This window comes from Pituophis catenifer, unplaced genomic scaffold, assembly GCF_029215685.1.
Source record: "Pituophis catenifer annectens isolate HBS135680 unplaced genomic scaffold, rPitCat1.0.hap2 SCAF_1, whole genome shotgun sequence".
Lineage (NCBI taxonomy): Eukaryota > Metazoa > Chordata > Lepidosauria > Squamata > Colubridae > Pituophis > Pituophis catenifer.
In genome coordinates, this window is record NW_027256881.1 from 311,478,197 (window position 1) to 311,499,236 (window position 21,040).

The 21,040-nt window shown below is 36.7% G+C and overlaps 1 protein-coding gene across 1 annotated transcript in view; it reads right to left on the minus strand.

The window, feature by feature from the left end:
• Nucleotides 1-1,774: 1,774 nt before the first annotated feature.
• SETD3 (SET domain containing 3, actin N3(tau)-histidine methyltransferase) overlaps nucleotides 1,775-21,040 on the minus strand; it is a 58,475-nt gene continuing 39,209 nt past the window's right edge. The window contains exons 9-13 of the mRNA XM_070941681.1: nucleotides 12,304-12,378; nucleotides 8,067-8,233; nucleotides 7,272-7,357; nucleotides 4,910-5,070; nucleotides 1,775-3,853 (exon numbers count right to left, since the gene is read on the minus strand). Coding sequence (XP_070797782.1) covers nucleotides 3,413-3,853; nucleotides 4,910-5,070; nucleotides 7,272-7,357; nucleotides 8,067-8,233; nucleotides 12,304-12,378 — 930 coding nt within the window. The 3' untranslated portion in view covers nucleotides 1,775-3,412. The remainder of the gene's footprint in view (nucleotides 3,854-4,909; nucleotides 5,071-7,271; nucleotides 7,358-8,066; nucleotides 8,234-12,303; nucleotides 12,379-21,040) is intronic.

Below are 21,040 nucleotides of genomic sequence, written 5' to 3' on the forward strand. Positions count from 1 at the left end.
AGTTGGCAAGATTGAATTAACGGTTTTCAACTGGTGGTAAACTTATTACAAATGGGACCCAGAAGATAAGCAGATGACAAGGTCAAGGTTTTCTTGAGCATTATAGAATTGATTTGCTATTATTATTATATATTATAATTATTAATAACCTATTGGCTATCAAAGCTGCAATTCCCAATTGGTATAGCTTAGTTAGTTTCAAAGTTCCAAATTATTGTCAAGAAATAACATACCGTAGATGTGTCCATGAGTTACTAAGAGTTGAGCTCTACTTGTTTTTATTTTTATATAAATATAAAATTATTTTTTTAATTTTTTTACTAATTATTTTAGCTAATTAAGTCAATAGAAATTATAACAGGTTTGATATGTGCTTTCTTTATGAAGGTATACATCACACAACATAATTAAAAGTATTATTTATCCAGTCGTGATACCACTTTTTAACTAGCAGCTTTAAACGAAGATTTTTTGGAAGACATTTGAAGAATACGTATTTTCTGAAGTTTGGCAGAAAAACTTCTCTGATATTATAACTTGTAGAGATGGATAGGGAACATGACCAAGTTAATTCTTCTGGAAATCTGTAGCATTTCCCCCACACTTAAATATTAGAATATGTTAAGGAAAGACACCATCATGTAATGCCTTGTTATTTTCATTTTCTGGAATAGATAATCCATAGTTTATAAATAAAATTACAAAGTAGCCCAGCTTTATTGGATCTGACAACATGGTTTTCTTTGAATTGCTATGATATTGTAGGCTGAAAGAAGATTCACCAAATTAAATATAAAGGCTGGAACCCAGCACCATTAAAAAAGATCTATTGAAAATCCATGTGGGACAGAAATAATGATGCATGATGATCATTATTAGGTACATGAATCCATCTATATTGGATTGGAATCCCTGAGGGATTAAACATGCAGCAAGCTCCTAAATGATGGTTCTAGTTCAGGAAAATAATGTCAGCTGCATCACTTTTTTCACTACAGTATTGCTTCCATCACCTATACCCTGTCAGTTCAGAAAACAGATTACTGCATCATTTGAAATAATAATAATTTATTCTATTTATACGCTGCTTGACTCCCAGCAATTGGGAATTGCCTCTGAATTGCCTCTGTCAAAAGCCACAATTATGGACCAGAACACTAGTCCACATTGATAACTACTGTATGAACAAATAATTAAAATACATACTCAACTGCATTGGCTTCTGGACTTGATTGAAGAAGACAGACAATATTTAATCAAACTCCCAATTTGCCAAGTGATATTGTATGGCAATATTGTCTCCTGTATGAATCTTGTCAAGTAATAACAGCTGACTTGTAAATACCATGTTCTTTATGAATTCAGAGAGTGGTGTTTATGATGGAGCTCATTTCATGGTAACTGTTTATTATGTAACCATCTCTTAAGGAAGCTAAACCATATAGATATGGGGGATAGGAATGAGTATGAATATATATATATATATATATATATATATATATATATATATATATGAGAAATACGAAGAATATAAAATATGTATTCTTTAAAAACATATCTCTGGGAAATGGGAGTAATTTACATAGGAAAAATGAAATTTCTGCTCTGTAATCTTTGTTTTATTATACTATTCTTATAGTTTCATATTTGATACTTAATTTGTGTACCACCTAAGATTAAATCAGCTACTGTGAAATAAAACTATGGCTAATGTGCAATAAAATAAGTAATAATTTCACACAAATGTTTCTGTAAGATGATTCATACAAAGTAAAAAATTTGCATATATTTGTTTATTTTGGCTTCTGCTAATCTTAGGAAAATACATGGAGTTATATTCATTATAACTGAATTTCCAAACTCATACACTAAAGATTCAATTCTTTTTCTTTCTTTCAGAGACTAAGCAAAGTTTTTATGAGCTTACTTGATAAAACTGCTCCTATATCCTTTGAAGGCCATTTTCAAAGCAGTGAAGGACAAAATATTAGTTCTGCTTAAAATTGCACAAGTTAGAAATATAACTCAAAGAAAATGCATTAAAATTGTGATGTTTCAATTTCAGGTTTCTTTGCTTTAGGGTTCCAGAGCTTGGCCTATTCTGTCTGGGACCTTAAAAATTACACTTTTTAAACATAAAGTGACAAGGGTGCACTCAAAAATATACCAAAATTAAAAGCATTTTGACATATTAAAAAACTGTTCCACTCATCTCTGCAGTTAAACACTGCTGATTTGATAGAGTCAAAACTCTAGACTGTGCTCCGAAAGAACAGACTTTAAAGATTCACAAAGCCAAAAATATTTCTGCATATTAGGAATTCACAAAATGTATTTTTGGGAGATGGAACATTCTAAGATACACAAAATATTTCCATTTTTCTTCTGGACCAGGCTAATTTGTATATTCTGGGTGTGATCTAGCAATCTTCTGAAAATAAATCTCCTTTAACTCCCCTAAAACTGCAAGCAGAAATTTAGAATTAGTGTACAATTTAGCATGTTAAGCCATGCAGTATTAATGAAAAGTAGCAGACACATTAGTAAGGTTTCACTTTTAATAATTTTCTTAGTCAAAAGTGTTGCTCTGAAAATCTCTACTTATTTGAAAATCTGAAAAAGCTGGGGAGCAATCTCACTTTGAACAACACAGTTTAAAGGCATGGGTTGAATGATCCACTTTCACTTTTTCTTTACCAAATATAACAGTGCCATTTCAAAATAAAAGTTACACCTTAAAAATAAAGTGGAGGATGTACCATAGTTGCAAACTTTGATTTTTGGGGGGTGGGAGGAGAAAGGAGGAGCAAAGAGGGAGAATGAAACTTCTCATACAGTAAAACAAACCACAAAATAAATCAACATTCTTAAAAACCACTATAATTAGAATAAAATAGGTATTCTTACTGATATTTAAAACCTAATAAAAATAAGATTGCCACATTACTGTTTAGGGAGCAGCATATCTGACTCTTTCCTAGCTTTTCAATCTTGATATCCATTCCCTATTCTCTTCTGCTTTCAGTTTTTAGCAAAAGCAAATCCTATCACTTCCTTGGGCAACAAGCTTTGAATTTTAAAAGTCAGAATAAACAGAACAGAAAAGCAGCAGATGAGGTTGACCTCTTCCCTAGGAAGTATATGGATTTTCTCAACCAAGGACTGCACAATGTTCCAATGGTATTTTTCTCTTGCCCTATTCCTGGATTCCAAAAGCAAGATGGCAATCTTAATAGAAAAGGGATGCTAAATCTTTTAAATAACTTAAAACTTTTTTTCTTGTTAAAAAGCACCCCTCATTCCTCTGCAGAAAGAAATGTTAAGAAAACACCAATGTAAATTACTGTTCAAAGAGGAGAATAAGAACACCTGCTAGTTTTCCATGTCACAATAAAACCAGAATGATTTAGAGCTATTCCTTAACCTCATCAGTACTGTCTGAAGAAGATTCTTTGGTATCCTCAGTCTCTCTGCTGCTTTCTTCTTGATTTAGCTTTTCATTTTCCAATTTGGTCCTATTAAGCAAAGAACTGTCCCCATTCACAAATCCATTTGCTTCTGCACCAATGCTTTCCTCAATCTTTAGATCCTGTGGCTCCTCTGTCTCTTCATCCAAATTTCTCAGCACAATTGGGAGGCTCGAGTCTGCCACAGTGTTCTCCAGCAAGGCAACATTACTTTCTTCATATCTGGGAAGGGGTGCTTCTTCTGCCATTTGTTTGCTATAGTACTCCCGATTAGCAGTAGCACTTTTTATTGCTTTTTCCAAAATTTCTTTTTCTCCTAAACGCAATTTAATAGCCATAGTTGCGTTACGGGTAAGGTCTTGTGTTTCCAAAATGAATTTGTCATCCTAAGGAAACAAGTGGAATAACAAACATGAAGCTGTTAGCTCAACCTTAAGCACAAAACCAGACACCAGGTTTACATAGCAATGGCATCAAGTGGAGACCGTTCTTCTTTATGGTTTGGAGAAAAAAGTAGATCCCTGCTTCAAGAACCTTACCATCCCAAAAGTGGACCTTTGGAAAATACAACTGAATATGGTGATTGTTTTGATTGTTTAGATTGTATTGCAATTAGGAATGAACAAGGGGAAGTCACGATATAAGACAGAATATAAAGATACATTGTTCCAAGTGTTCTGGACAAGTGATAATCAGTACAGTGTTTAACAAAAGAAGATAACATTCAGAATCTTGGGAGTTAGCAGAGGTTTAAAAAAATGAATGTTTGGAATGCAAAAGATGTGTTTCTATGTGCCTGGAGGAAAGCTTCAGGGTAATAGCAATAGCACTTAGACTTATAAGTGGTTTCCAGAGTCAGCATATTGCCCCCAACAATCTGGGTCCACATCGGAAGGATGAAAGGCTGAGTCAACCTTGAGACATTCAGAATTGAACTCCTAGAGTGAGCAGTGAGTTAGCCTGCGATACTGCATTCTAACCATGGCACCCCCACGGTTCTGAATGGGTCTGAAAAGTGGCCATCGAGCATATATTTTCAGAACTTTCCCTGTCCCTGTCATCCAGCAATGTGAAAGAAGCAGTAAAAGACCCCAAATTTCAAATGTAGCTTGTAAAGGGGCTGGGTCATATTATCATGAAGAGTCATGCACAGAAACCTAGCTTCTGTCCCCTTAATTATGATTCAAACCAATTCAGAATCTCTTTTTTAAAATTTAAAATGTTAAGAAACCATTGCATTTTGCAACATCTCCCTTACATGAAAATACATATTTAAAAATAACTTAGGTACATAAGAAAAAAAGCAATAGTAGTTTCTGGAAAAGTAAAGAACCAAAAGAATGCAAAGCTTTTAAAACGCACATCACTGATATTTGGAATTAAATCTAATAAACTGTGAAGTTTATAAACATATATATATTTCAAGCTTTTTAAAGTCTTACTTGAACAGTAGTCTTGTAGGTTTTCAAGAGAAGAGATGCCCTGGCTTCCAGGAAAGTCCAGAGTTTCACCTCATTGTCCCAGCTCACTGGAAATTCTGAATTACCAAGGGTGAAGATTCTGTCAATAGTATGCTCCCCTATCAAGTGTTCTTTCAGCTCATCTACAAAGGATAAAATACTGTCAGCAAATGCTTCACTTATTCTGGCCATCATCCAGGTTAATAATTGACCATTAGTAAAGAATCTGTATTCAAGGTTGATGTTCTAAAATAAAACAATTCACATTTTGCCTTTATTACAAGACCAAACAACATCTATTAGATCAAGGGCTTCCCCATGCTTTTGTGGATGAAGCTGCTTTCCTCTCTTGTTTTATTATCTTTACATGTTATTATTATTATTATTATTCCTCATTTTTATTTCATTATTATTATTCCTCATTTTTATTTCATTCTATTATTTAAAAGATTTATTAATTTGCTACTTTAAGATTTATAAAGTGTTGGGGTTGGGGGGGCAGATTGGTAAGAGAATTCCTTGCAAGTAAAGTGCAGGCTTTTCCTTTATCAGTAGAGGGAGCAATGATACCGAGACTCTTTTTTTCAGGGTTACATGGAAAATATTTTTCTCTTTTTTTTAGGAAAACAAGCAAGTGAAAGAATAATTTCATTTTGTGCCTTAAAATTTCTCATTCAGAAGAAATGCTGCAATAGAATGGGGATTTTTTTTAAAGAGATTCAATGCCTCTAGAGATCTTAAGCCATTTCAGCTTCCAAGTCTAAAAAATTGCAGAAAAAAATCTGTTCCACTGAGTTTATGTGACAAACCTAAGATAAGTCTGTGAAGCCTATTTGAAAGAGATGTGAATTATTTCTTGTTTTCTTACCTGCCTCCCCTGCATCCTAAAGTCAAACTGTCACAATTTAGTGGCAAAATAACTAACTGGGGGGCATGTTTAGTTTACTTCCAATCAAAGACCAAAATATTAAATAAAGCACAGTCAAATAAAATCAAACCAAAGAAAAGTACAAAAGAGGAAATTGTAAACAGAATTGTAAACCACCCTAGAAGACAAAAATCAGCCAAAGGTAAATCCAAAGCCTATTTATACTTCTCAAACAAAATTAAGTGATTGCGCTAGATCAGGGTTATCAAACTCAGTTTCATTGAGGGCCACATCAGGGCTGTGGTTAACCTTGGGGACCGGCCGGCCGTGGCAGACTGGGTGGGTGGGGCCAACTGGGTGGGCATGGCCAGCTTGACGCCACTCCCCAAACTGCTGGCATGTTTCCTCTTTGCATTGGGTAGACTGGACCAAAGGGACGCGGGTAGACCGGGCTGAAGCAATATGGGCCAGCCCTTTACATTTTCCAGGACAGCCCCATGGGCCGGATGCAGCCTGCGGGCCATGAGTTTGACATCCCCACTCTAGATATTTCTGTAGGTCTGTCTGCTAACAAATATAGAATATTTGCCTCATCAGAACATCCCAGGCAGGAAGTTACTAATTCACAGCACTATATTTGATAAAAGGGATAGAGAGCAGATAACAACAAAAAAGTGTAAGATTAACTTGACTATCCCATTGAGAACAGCATAGAGGGCAACATACAGTGGAATTCCCCCCCCCAAGACCATTAAGGACAAAATGTTGAGTCCAACTAATGAACAGTTATGTACTTCTATATGGAAAAAAAATATATTATAGATGCAATTAAGTAAAGAAAAAGATCTATCATAGAAGCTGCTATTGCTGTAGTAAATAAGGAATTTTGCTTCTGACTCTACAAATCTGGGTTAAAATAGTTTAATATCTAGGATGGCTCTCTTAAACCCTGATATGGTCAAAAATTAAGATGATAACCCACAATAATTCAGATATGAGGGAGATGCAAACAATGAGATGGAAAAATTAAATAAGCAATAAAAAACAAAACAACAAAGAATTCACCAATATTATAACAAAAAGATGGATGAGTGGAAAGCAGAGAGCAAGGAGGAGAGGTGGGGTCTGCCACCAATCCAGCAGCCACCTCCATATTCAAGTCTCAGTAGCTGAAAAATAGGGCTAAAAGCTATTCAAGCTATCTTCTAGATTTTAAAATAGATCTGTTAATTATAATCCAACCAATTATTAAATAAAATTTAATATCAAACAATTAGGAAGCCTATGTATAGGCATATGGGAGCTTTTGTAAGCAGACAATTATTTTATTTTGCTTTAATGGACTATTAAACTACAGTGGCCTAATAATATTTGTTTTTAAAAAGATGCTTTAAGGGTAAGCCTCTCTTAATCCTATTTTTATTATCACTTAATAAAACAAATCAGATGCTAGTGCTTATAAAGTTCTTTTTTTACCTTCAGTCATACAAAATACTCTAAGAAAAGCCAGTAGTTGAGCAGAGATTGGAGGCTCCGTTGAATGCAAAGCAAAAACACTGGAACTAATAAAATAAAGAATGAGTCAGTCTGTGATGATTATTTAATATAAAAAGCCTTAATTTATAATATAGTATTACTCTTATAATGAGGATTACAAGGGATCAACTCAATTTCAGATCATTAAACAAGCTATTCTAAATTCTTCCACATATAAGTTACACAATTTCTTTTCCAGACTGTTAGTTATTTTATGTAACTTCATAGTTAACATTTATGCATGCCTCAAGTTGTTCCAAGTTGAATTTCCAATCTACACTATGAGTTATAACATGCTATCACTAACCACCAATCATATAGAATAAATCCTATTCAATTTATTTGGGGATCCAAATATAGCCAAAAATAGCCCCCTAAAAACAAATATACAATGTTTGCATAGCACACAATAATCTGCTCAAACATGAAGAATATTGGCAGCACTACTGTTAAAAATAATACCACGATTGCATCATATTTCTACTGAAGAGAAGTAAATAGTAAAATGGGCAAACTGGGCCATGTCCCATACCCTCAGATAATTTATTTGTGCATAGATGTATAAATAAAATGTATAATAAGTAAACATGGCATAATATGCAATGTAAGATAAATTATATGATGGCTATTTTAGCATCTATCAACAATATCTGAAAGTTCATTAATCAATGATCTACTGGGTTTTCAAGCTTACAATACTTTAAGATAAAAGCAGTCTCTCTAAATTTTACTTACGTTGGGATTCCAGCACGAGCTAAGACTTCTGCCTTCATAGCATACAGCCTGTCACTTTTACTTACTCCAAGCTTTATTTTCACTCTGTCATGTGAATTATTATCAAAGAAAAATCCACTGTGGATCACAAATTCAGCATTTGACCGAGTGCCATAAAAAATGTAAATCTAAAAAGATGAAAAGAGAAGAAACAGAAAAACAGCTTAGCATCAAATCTTGGAATGACAATTGGCACTTTAGATAAATAACCTCCCTGCCCCAAACTACAGTCCAAAGAGCACAAATGAGTAAAAATACTGTATTTCAACAAAGTACAACACAAATTTTCCACAAATTGCTTGCACTCAACATTTCACATTGCTCAAAGTCTCAATATATTTCTGCACTGGATTAATACATATAGATCATTAATGGTCAATTGATTCTCTTTTGAACTGCAAGCAATGCTGGAATTTGTTACATGTAAGGATAGTCTTTTTCTGACTGTTGAATATGAGCTGATAAGAAATGTATTATAAGATAATCAAATAATGGATTAATGAGAAACAACGGCTTACTGCTTTGAACAAATACAAATACTGTATATTGTGCAGAGAGAAGTACAGCATTCTTGAAGTTTCAGATATGCAATATAATATTTAATTCCCTTAATATACATTGTAGCTATCATGACAGACCTTTATAATAAATTCTAAAGAACTCATTCTCTCCTGAAGTAACATAACAAAGAAGCATGTATGGGCTTGCATGAATGGCCAGAAAAAGCATGAACATTCAGAAATAAGGATAGCAGATATACTGGAGAAAGAAAAGGGAAAATTTTGGATGCAAAATGCAAAAATTACTTGAAGAGGGGGGATGCAAGCATTATGGTGAAATAATGGGATTTCTTGAAGCTATAAATGCAAAACCATGCCCAAAGGAAGAGAAAAATATTGTTTTTATTCAAGTACTTTTTTTAAAAAAACAAAGAGGAAAAGATGTCAAATAACCACTTCAACATAGTAGTGTAAAAAATATAAGCAGTTAATGAAACTTAAGAGGTGATAGAACCTTAGAAAACATGGGTACTAAGTGTCTCTGGAAAAGTGAACTCACCACCTGGAGTGAGCAGATATTTTTTCCTTCTGGGATCCAAAGTTTTGGGGTTGCCAGGAAAGATGCAGCTCCACACTCTCTTTAATTGGAGAGTTTGTCTCATGAAATGAAAACAAGTGTTTATAGGGGGTGGCAAGAAATGAATCAAGCCAGGAAGACAATAGAGACTAGGGAAAGAGAAACTTTCAATCTGAAGGCAAGCACTTCAGCTGTTGTCTTCAGACAGCAAAAGAAAACTTCCATTCTTGGAACTGAAAAACAGCTGAAAGGCTGAAGGAAAAGAGTCTGCAAACCCAAAGTAAACCAGTGATGAGATGGGGTGGGGTAGGGTGAGAAAGAGAGAAAAGTCCATTTGCAAGAAAGACTACAGATGATCTGATCTCTGTCAAATATGAAAGGCTAACTCAAATGGCTTACCCTACAAATATCTTATCATGGGCATCACTGCTTCTCCTGCCTGCAAGAACTTCAATCATTCTGAAATGTTTTTTGTACTATCTCTGAAGACTATCAAAGTCATCTGATAAGTTTCTCATGATCCCTGGACATCCTGCCGAAGGAATGTGTTAATTATGTGATTATTTACTCTTCAGAAATTATTCTAATTTTTCAAGTGCAAAGCTGGAGCCAGTCCAGATTTGGGTGCCATACACTGTGACTGTACATCTGGGCAACATGGCAGGCAGGGGTTAAGTCCCCTCCTCTTTCTTCCCTAGAGGTCATGGTGATTCAAATCCCTAGTATAGGTCTCCTGCGTGAGCAGGGGGTTGAACTAGATGACCTCCAAGGTCCCTTCCAACTCTGTTACTATTATTATGCTCCAATACTCTGTTCCAAAAGCAGGAGAAGAAATGTCTGTTATTATAGTTAGGAAACAAGTCAACTTCCCATTTTTCTGAGCTATGCTGGGATAGTTTCTGGATGTAGTATTTACTCACCTTGCACTAGATTTTGCAAATTCAGGCAGGCTGCTAATATGCTCATTGATCTCTTTATGAATTCTGCCGTAAGGGACAAAATATTTTCATTCAGATGATTAGACACGTGGCTTCATTATGAAGCCCTCTGGACCAGGGTTGGGTTCTACTTACCTCCGCTACCGGTTCGCAACGGGACTTTCTGCGCATGCACAGATCATCCATGACGACGTCCGGCAGGTTGGGTGGAACCTCCAGCTGCTGTTACTACCGGTTCGCAAGAACCGGACTGAACTGGGAGCAACCACCACTGCTCTGGACCGATTTCTCTTTTGGTGATTTATGTAAACTTTGTTGAGATGCCTGCTCGTGTTAGCACGTCATCACTTGAGCTGCTGTTCCAGGATGCTTACAGCTAGTTAAAATAATCTTATACATATATTGTCCATCAATGGAACCCTAATCAGATCATGTCATTATACATGTGTCTATTGCTATCATCTGTAAATGTCCCAGCAGTATAGCCACAATTTTGGTGAAAACTCAGGGACCAATGCTAGTTGAAAGGAATTCCCTTGAACTAACAGTGGCTGTAAGTAGTAGTACTTAAATATGAGAAATATCTTTACATACTAACTTGATAATGAAAGTAAGTTTCCAATAAGTCCATGGTGACAAGAGGTCATCTGGTATAAGGCTTGTGCTATTGATTTCAGTGTTTCAGTGTTTCAGTGTTCAGTGTTTCAGCACTTTCTTTATTTGATAAAGCTGTTCTCCAATCCACTTATTTGGCTACTGGAGATGATCCATGAAAGAATCTATCATTAATTCAGATGATCTTGCCAGCACATTCAGGTATTTAGGTTCTGAATGTATCTCTCAGAACAAATGTTCAGAACGTTTAGGTTCTAATAGTATCTCTCAGAACAAAGATCAACTCTAAAGCAGAAACTGCTGCTACTTCTTTTGCTAAAAGAATTGCTTCAGCATTTGTTTTCCTTGCTCCTCACCTAGGTGTTTGAGAAAGTCCCTCTTAAGAAGTAGATACAACTGTCCTGGATATACTGTTGTGATGGAATAGTTACAGATTACTGCTTAAATTTGTTCCTTTCATTCCTTTCTGACTAGTTTAGAGATGAATTGTAAGAATAGCACTTCCTGCCTACAAAGTGCTTTCTCTGGAAATTCTGTGCGCCTCAGGGAATAAGTTACTAGAAGTTTAAGAATTCCTAAAGATTTATACAGAGGTGCCAGATAAAACTGGTCCAAGAGCTTGTATCATGGCATATAGCCCAGGGAGTATCGCCCCCTGATAATTTGCCTCCTCCCTCTGAAATTCTATTGTCATTAGGATATTTGTAATTACATCACTGATTCTGTCCTATGAGATCCCAGGAATAAGGTGACATTCTTAAGGTAATTCACTTTAGGAATTTAGAGAAGCTGAGATTGCAGCTGTGGATGATTGTCATGTAGTTGTCATTTAAATTGCAGACAAGGATCTACCTCCACTTCTTCTGTCTATACTTCTTACTGCAGTTGTGTCTCTCTCATTCCTTCCTTCTGCCCTTGTGGACATGACCTGAGGTGCAGAAGCATCAGCAGCAAAAGAGGAAGAAGGAAAGAGGGGAAAAATAGCAGGAAGGAAAGATATCTGAAGTAGTGAAGGATCTAGTGACAAAGTCAGAACCCTTTAAGTAGATGCTCATTTCATGAGAAATTATTCATCTTTTTATTTGAGGAAACTACCCCTTTCAGAGAGAAAACTTGGTAGTTTGTGACATTCACAATACGGAGTAATGTTTTATCACGATGTGTTAATAAGCCTATTATATTCTTATATACCTAAGCTTAATAAACATCTCCTCATACTACTTTGCCAAGAAATCCATGAATTAATAGTCAACATGTATTCCTGGATGTTATGAATCTAAGAACTACTACAGCTGCATGACTAAAACAGATACTGATCTGTGTTATGTGTTATACATTCTCCTTTGGAGAATGAATCCTGACAGTTGAATTGCTTACATTATTTTATTTCTCATAGCACTATTTCTGCTTCAAGTCAGAAAAACTTCCCACTCAAAATGTTTTTATTTACTAAATACCCATTCATTTGCATTGACTTTTTTCCCTTTCAAAGTAGCTAGACATATGTTTATACATTAAAAATGTAAATATTTAACCATCTGGACATAAACATAAGTACATAAAGTTACCTGTTCACCAGCTTTAAAATCTTGAAGTGCCACACATTCACAACGATCATCTTTTAAATTGTAGCCTGTAGTAATCTAGATCATGGATTAAAAAAGATATAGAAAATTCTTAACATTTTAGGATTTACTGTATTTTTTAATTTAATTTTTATTGTAGTAAACAAAACATCAGAAAAACTGGAGAATTCAGTATAAAAGTTAGCAAAACACAGAAGCAAATAGGATGCATATTATTTTTTTTGATAAATCTGCTTTTTCTTCAAAAACATAAAATCACATAAAATCTTTCAAAAATACCCACCTTTTGCCAAAAAAAAGTATATAATTCTATCCATATTATCTTTATAACAAAGAGCACACCATTTCTACAGAAAAAATTAAAAAATAAAAGTAAAAAGTTCAAATAATTAACTGTACGTAAAGAAATGTATTTCAGAATCTACCGTTGTGTATTGCTAATAAAAAAAAACAAAGAAGACAAAATGAAGGCTTATTTTATTAAACTATGGTATATTAAGCATCTTCTCTAACATCTTGACATTTTCTTTCCAATAGAAAGGCTATTAATAAAGGTGTAGTGGCAATTAAAGGCCTGGTGGCTCAGCAGACTAATAGCATTGTGATTAACACCAGCTGTCTGCAATTACTGTAAGTTCGAATCTCATCAGGCTCAAGGTTGACTCAGCCTTCCATCCTTTCTAAGGTAGGTAAATTGAGGACCCAGTTTGTGGGGGCAATAAGCTGACTTTGTATAAATATACAAAAGTATGAAGGTTATTGCTTAACACATTGTAAGCCGCCCTGAGTCTCCGGAGAAGGGCGGCATATAAATCAATTTTTTTTTAAAAAAATTATTTTCATCAAGATGATGCAGAGGAGAATTGGGAAACGGCTATTCTGCTGAGAGGATATCTTTGACTTTCTCATTCTAAACTGTTTTCATTTCTGCTTGCAATTATGGAAGCAGAAGTGAGTTGGAGAATTAGAGTCCTTTAGTATATTTTCCTTTCTCTTCTACCTTTCTTTTTTGCTTTTTATGTCATGTCTTTAATTAGTATAAAGCTGTGGGAAGAGGACAGTATTTTATCCTGAAAGAGAGGTTACAAATCTTTACTGATAAATCAATAAAAGAATGTATGTAACCTTCCTTGTATGCATTTTTAGTTGACAAGCATGACAAAATAAAAAATAAATGCTACAATTCTTAATCCTTCGAAGTGTGTTTCATAGAATTTAGCAGCAGTAAAAATATTAGACATGTATCACTGAGCTTCGCAATAACTAGGACAGTGATGGCTAACCTTTTCCGGACTGAGTGCCCAAAGTGGCAGCCCCCCCAAAATGCAATGCGCGTGCACCCCACTCCCCACACGTGCCCCCCCGCACATGGTCCACTCCCCGCGCATGTGCAGCAGACACCAGATGACTATCTGGTCGGCAGGAGGCGCGCGTGCATGCGCAGCAGAGCTGAACTGCGGTGACCCCTTGCGTGCCCACAGAGGGGGCGCTGTGTGCCACCTGTGGCACGCATGCCATGGGTTCACCATCACGGAACTAGGAGCTTCTATAAACAGTTACTTTATAGATTGTGATTTTCCATGTGATTTTGGTATATAAGTTATCTATCTTTTCAGAAAATGAAAATAGGTTACCTCTTGTCTCCAAATGACTGCTAATGTCAATTAATTTTCTGTCATGGCAATTGCCCTATGGATCCCAAGTGGTCTGAACTCACTTGGCCTTAACTGACTGAGCTCCTAGACATGGAAGTCATAATGTCATTTGGAGTCCATAAATGGTTGTATTAATGAATGGTATTCCTTGTATCTACTGATTTTAATTGTAACTAGCCACCCAAAGTCACTTGCTTGAGATAGATGGTCATAAACATAGAAATAAATAATTGCCAAAAGGATACAAATTAATGAATAATAAATGTGTGCCCCTTCCTTCCCGTATATAATCTCTTATAATGCTTAAAAAGTGAAATATAAGGAATAATGTATATTTATTAATTAAGTTGCTAAAAACATTTTGGAACAATAAAAAAATAAAAACAATAAAAACATCCAAAATAAATATACTGTGAAGTATAAATTAAATAAATAAAATTATAACTATCTGAACCAGAACATTATCATCTCCAAAAAAAATAGGATTATGAAATAACAATATTTGTGCTGAAATCCAATTGAAGCTTGGGTTGGGATTAAATCATAATCAACTCAAGGGTTGCATTCAAGTGATATGGTAAACAAGAAATAATGGAAAAATATAGTTTGGCCCTTTCTGTCAACAGGTGTAGCTAAAAAAAACTGGTTGGCTCTATCTGTACTTCCTTCAGTATTATATGCAAACCAGTAATTTCAGTTTGTTCTCTAACCATGTTGGAGTTATAACATCAGTCTGGCAAGATGTATAGGTTTAGTGGACTGGAGGCTAAAACATACGAAGGACGGTTGCAAGAATTGGGTATGTCTGGCTTTTAAGTGAAAGGAAGGATTGGAGTGATATGATAGCAGTGTTCCAATATCTAAAAGGCTGCCACAAAGAGGGCATCAAGCTATTCTCCAAAGCACCTGATGGCAGGACAAAAAGCAATGGATGGAAACTAATCACAGAGAGAACCAACTTAGAACTAAGGAGAAATTTCCTGACAGTTAGAACAATTAATCAGTGGGACAACTTGCCTCCACAAGTTGTCGGTGATCCAACACTGGAGGTTTTTAAGAAGAGACTGAAATTTGTCTGAAATGGTATAGGGTTTCTTGTCCGAGCAGGGGTTAGACTATAAGGTCACTCCATCTCTCTTATTTTATTATAGTACTAAATAAAGCATGGGTTTGTTTCTTGTGTCTATTGACAGAAAGAACAATATGGTAAGGATAATCACCTCCAAGCCAAGCCTAGACTGTCAACAATAATGTCTGAGTAGTCAATGAGATTCACTTTTGAGTAGACATACTGTATAGAAGATTGGATTGCCAAAAAATAGTGATTTTGTATATAAAAACTCTTCCAACTGTAGAAAAGCAATTAATTAAAAAAAACCCAAACCGAGTAAAAAATAGTTATTGGCAATTATCTTATTCAAAGAGCAACTTTTACACATGGTAGAAAAATTAGGGTCACAAAACTAGAAGAAAATTGATTTCTAGAGATATTACAGCCAGATATGTTTTGAATTTTTAGTAAACAATATAGTCTTGGGGATTAAATGAAACTTTGATGTTGAAACAGCCAAGTATATCAAGGAGCAAGCAATGGATTATTTTTATCACTGTATAATTCTAAGGAAACAATAGACCTCCCTTGCTGTGATGGTTATCCTCAAAAGAAATGGCCAAATGGCTAAAAATGAGGGCTTATATCAGGGAAGCTGAAATAAATCCAGTTCTTGTGACATCTTCAGTCTGTACTGTATGTACAGCAGTTCTAAACTTTTATCCACAACTTCTGTTCCCTAAGCAGCACCCCCACAGCAAGCTGAAGAACTGGAATGGTAGAAAAGCGTCAGATTGCAGATTCAGATATTATTCACTAAATCTGCATTACTATTAATCTGTTGTGGTTCGCCAGCAGCCTGCGGAGCTGGCAGCGGAGTCGGACAGCGATGAGGCTGAGGGAGAACATGGGTCAGTCCTGGAGGCTGGGGAAGGCCCGGATGAGGGCTCTGCGTCGGAGGCAGAGATGGGGCCAGGGCCATCGGGGAGTGATGTGCGGACTTCGGAGCCTCCAGAGGCTGACAGTAGAGAGGCAGAGGAACAGGAGGAGCCTGTTCCTAGTGCACGTATGAGAAGAGCTGCCAGAAGGCAGGAGCAGCTAAAGCAGAGAGGACGACTCAGGAGTAGGGCCAAGAGATTGGCCCCTCCCATAAGGCTTAAAAGACCAGTAACAGCTCTTGGCCTCTTTGCCGGAAAACAACCGTTGAGAGATTGGCTTCCTGTTTTGCTGTATTTCTTTCTTGTCAGTGTTTGCTGCTTCTGAACTTTTGCCAAGAAAAGCCTTTGGCAGTTTGCCTAATTATCCTAAGGTCAGTGATAAGCTGAAGAATGGTGTTTTGGGATTGAGTTAATTCTCAGCTGTTCTAATAAATTCTGTTTGCTTTCTCGAACTGTTTTGCGTTTAATATTAACTACTTGGGCCTGGGTTACAACATAATCTTCTCACCGTTCCTATCACCTATCTCCTCCCACTTACGACTGTATGACTGTAACTTCATTGCTTGTAATCTTACAATTTATATTGATCGTTTCCTAGTATGATTTGATTGCTTATTTGTACCCTATGACCGTGATGGCGAACCTATGGCACAAGTGCCACAGCTGGCACACAGAGCCCTCTCTGCGGGCACGCGAGCCGTCACCCAGCTCACGTCTACTGCACATGCACGCGCCTCCCGCTGGCCAGCCGATTTTCAGGATGCGCAGGGGGCGGGCACATGCACGGGGGACAGGGGGAGTGCGGGGGGAGTGGCGCACGCATTCCGAAAGTGCGGAAACGGCCCCATTTTAAAGTTCTGGAGACCTTTAAAAATTGATGGAATATTTGCCCTACGCCTTTAATGGGTGGCAATGAAGGCTAGGCTGAAGGGGTAATAGTAAGTACAAGACCCTCTCCTTTTTATCCAGGTCTGGATGATCTTTTAAGAAGATGTTGGATAACCATTTGTCTGAAGTGGTGTAGGGTTTCCTGCCTAAGCAGGGGGTTGGACTAGAAGACCTCCAAGGTCTATTCTATTCTATTCTATTCTATTCTATTCTATTCTATTCTATTCTATTCTATTCTATTCTATTCTATTCTATTCTATTCTATTCTATTCTATTCTATTCTATTCTATTCTATTCTATTCCATTCCATTCCATTCTATTCTATTCCATTCCATTCCATTCCGTTCCGTTCCATTCCATTGTGTGACGGTATGTCCAATTTGCTTTTTTTCCTCCCTTTTTTGGTTTTGTTCCAATATACACAAAGGGAATAAACATGTGTATAGCAAAACATGTGTTACTGCAATACTTTTCTGTGAGAAATACTTTGTTTTCTCGAAAAATTTCAGGGGTGCCAACATTTACGGCCATGACTATAAGTTCTCGTTTTTTGTTGGTTGCTTTTGTACTTCCAGATGTCTTTGTTTTGTTTGCACCATCTTTTTATGGTTTAGAGGATGTGTGTGTGTGCGTGTGTGTGTTTTGGTGCCTTTGAATTAGAGTTGACTCTTAGCAACTACATGGACAAGTCCAGGCAGTTTCCATGGCAACATTTTTTTGGGGGTGGTGGTGGTGGTGGTTTGCCATTGCCTTTTTTCTAGGGTTTGGAGATAAGGGGACTGGCCCAAAATCATCCAAGCTGGCTTTATGCCCAAGTCATGTCTAGAATGTTTGGTTTCTAGCTCAGTATCTTAACCATTACATCAAACTGCCTTTCACTTCTAGTCTACATTTGTGTATTTTATATTTCTCCAGGATAAATTGTGCCCCTATTTCCGTGCCTGATCTTTAACACACAAGATCTGATAAAAAGAAAAGAGGCAGATTTGTGAAGGGAAGCAGAATCTATGTAAATATAAAAACTCCAATATTTCCCTTTTGGGCCACATAATAATTTGGAGTGTTAGACTGAGTTATCACACTGTGATACTATTACTATTAAATTCAGATTACCTTCTAATAGAAAAACAGAGATGTCATAATAAACTGAAGGACTAATCTAATTTGGATTAGGAAACTGTGGTGGTGCAATGGTTAGAATGCAATATTGCAGGTTAACGCTGCCCATAGCCAGGAGTTTGATTCCAACTGGCTCAAGGTTGACCCAAGCTTCTATCCTTCCAAGGTCAGTAAAATGATCCAGATTTTGGGGGGCAATATGCTGACACTGTAAAACACACAGAGTTGGCTATAACGCATTATGGGGCAGTATATAAGTCTAAGTGTTATTGCTATTATTAGAGCCATAGCATGATTTCTGATTGAATGTTTGGAAATTATCTTCTGGGTTCTTTATACATTCTAACTTGTCTCCTGTGTTTATAAGGAACTTCTAGGAAGGATCATTTGTAGGTTTAGAGCTAGCTGTTATTGCATTTTTTATGATATTTGGTTATATTTGTTTCTTATGATTTCACAGTAGGTCTCTAGTCTCTAGTAGGTCTCTAGTATTTCTAGAGTCTCTAAATATCTCCAGTGTCAAGTGCTGACATAAGAAGGAGAAGCGGAGGTCGCGTATAATAATGCTGTCCACAGTAGCACAGGACTAACCCCATTTAAGGTAGTGAGTGGTATAGATTTCGTCCCCATGCACTAGAGTAAATGCAGCTTGAAGTGCTGACATCCAGCTTGTAATAGACTGCTTGTGATAGACACGCAAACTCAATGTGAACAAAACAGAGTTGTCTGGGGCTGGACTTCAGGATTAACACTAGATTATTGTTCTTGTTGGGAGTGTACTACTCTCTTTTAGGGAGTAGGTAACATAAGTGGCAATGGAGGCTTCTATCAGTTTTAGTTCCTCTACTCAGAGAGATGCTTTAGTGACATGTGATGGCAAGTCAAAATTAAATTATTGTAATTACTATAATGTGCTTTTTGTGAGGCAGTCACTAAAGATGTTCCACAAACTGCAACTCATCCTGAATGTGGCAACACAGGAGGTAAGTGGTACCTTTTAAATGTCCCACATAACTATCATGTTGAAAGAATTTCTTTAGTTGCCAGCTGCTGTCTGAGTCCCATTCAAGGTGTTTATAATGGTAAATAAAGTTTAAAAGTTAAAAACTATTTTTAACACAAGTTTGAATATATTTTGACAATGTTTTAAGGTTTCTTTTAAATGTAGTTTTGCTCTTTTAATTATTTATTTAAATTTATTGGCTGCCCAACTGCAGTAGACTCTGTAATCTTCTGAGCTGTTAATGGAATAAGCAGTAGAAAAATAATTATTGGATCCAGCCATGTTAGTTAACTTTCATCCAGTTTCCCACCTTTTCTTTTTTGGGGAAGGTTATTAAGAGGGTGCTTGGCATGCAGCTTCAGAGGGCCCTGGATGAAGTGAATTATTTGGACCCTTTTGGTTGAGTTCAGGCTGGGGTAGAGCACTGAAACAGCATTGGTCGTTTGGAAGGCCTGGGATAGGGTGTTGAAACTGTCCTGCCTTTTCAGGATCTCTTAGCAACTTTCAATACCATTGACCATGGTGTCCTTCTGGACTGGCTCCAGGGGTTGGCAGTGGAAGCTCTAAGCTACTGTTTTGCATTGGTTCTCTTTTTTTTTTTAGTGACTGGTTTCAATTGAAGGGAGTGGGTGAGGAGAGGTTGAGCCCTAGGTCATTGCAAGCGTGGAATACTTCAGGGCTCAGGGCTCTCCCCTCTCCTCTTTAATATCTATAAAAAATTGCTTTGTGAGATCCTCCAATGGAACAAGATATGCTGATAATACCCACTTACATCTCTCTACACTGGGCCAGGCAGATGATACAGTTGTAGTGTTGTCTGAGTGCCTGGAGACTGTAAGTGTCTGAATGGTGATGAACCAACTTCAGCTCAACTGGTAAGGTAGAGTGGGTTTGAATCCCACCCCCCGGGGTTTGGTCACGTCATTTTTGATGCTGGGTGGACTTAACTGATACACAATACAGGGTTCCTCCTGGACTCATGGCTCCTGCTTGATGAGCAGGGGGCAGCCATAGCTAGGAGGGCCTCTGCACAAATTTATCCTGTGTACCAAGTGCATCCTTTCCTGGACCAGCAAGCTATGTTCATGGTTACTAACATCTTAATTATTACAATGTGCTTTGCATGGGGCTACTCCTGAAGACCGCTTGGAACTTACAACTGGTCCAGAATGCAATGGCACACACAGTACTGAGTGCCCATAGGTTTACCCATGTTATACCTTTATTGTGTGAGCTGCACTGATTTCCAGTTTTCTAATGGGTGTAATTCAAGTTGGTGGTTGATGGTTATTGGTTATTACCTTTAAAGCCCTAAATGGCACAGGACCTGGTTATTTGTGGAAATAAGAATATTTATCCAACCCCACTATATCAATTAAGATGGGCACTGTCCAGGTCCACCTCCATTAATTTTGTTATCTTGTGGGACCGCTAATCAGACAAATCTTAGATGAAGAATTGACCATCCATTCTGAGCTTGCTTGCTTATTTATTTATTATTTATTTATTTTATTCATATGGCTGCCCATCTTAAGAAACTTTGGGCTGTTCACAATAAGAATAAAGCCAGCAAATAAAACAATCATAAAAGACTAAAAACTTGAAGCACTTAAACAAAAAACGTGCACTGCAATCATTCCCTTGAGATGCCCCACAGCAGGCTCAGCTTACTTTATAAATTTATATCTATACAATCCTATCCCAGCACCTCAGTAAAAAGTCAGGTCTTAATGGCCTTCCGAAAGGCTAGTCGGGTGAGAGTTTGTTAAATTTTCAGTGAAAGGGTATTCCACAAGATAGAGGCAATCATGGAAAAGGCACCCTTCTGAAATTTTGTTTCGTATAGTTTATTATTTCATTCAGTAAAACCAGTTGACTTCTCCATTCTTTCAAGGTATTTTAAATCTTGTACTTGAGATCTGGGACAGGTTAAACAATGGTCACATTGCAAACAATCTGCATAGTTAGGGTAGAATATTTTTGTACAGGAGTAATAGCATAATATGTTAATGGGCATCTCAAAATATAAAAAGCACAGCTGAACACTCTTGTCTACACAGCTACT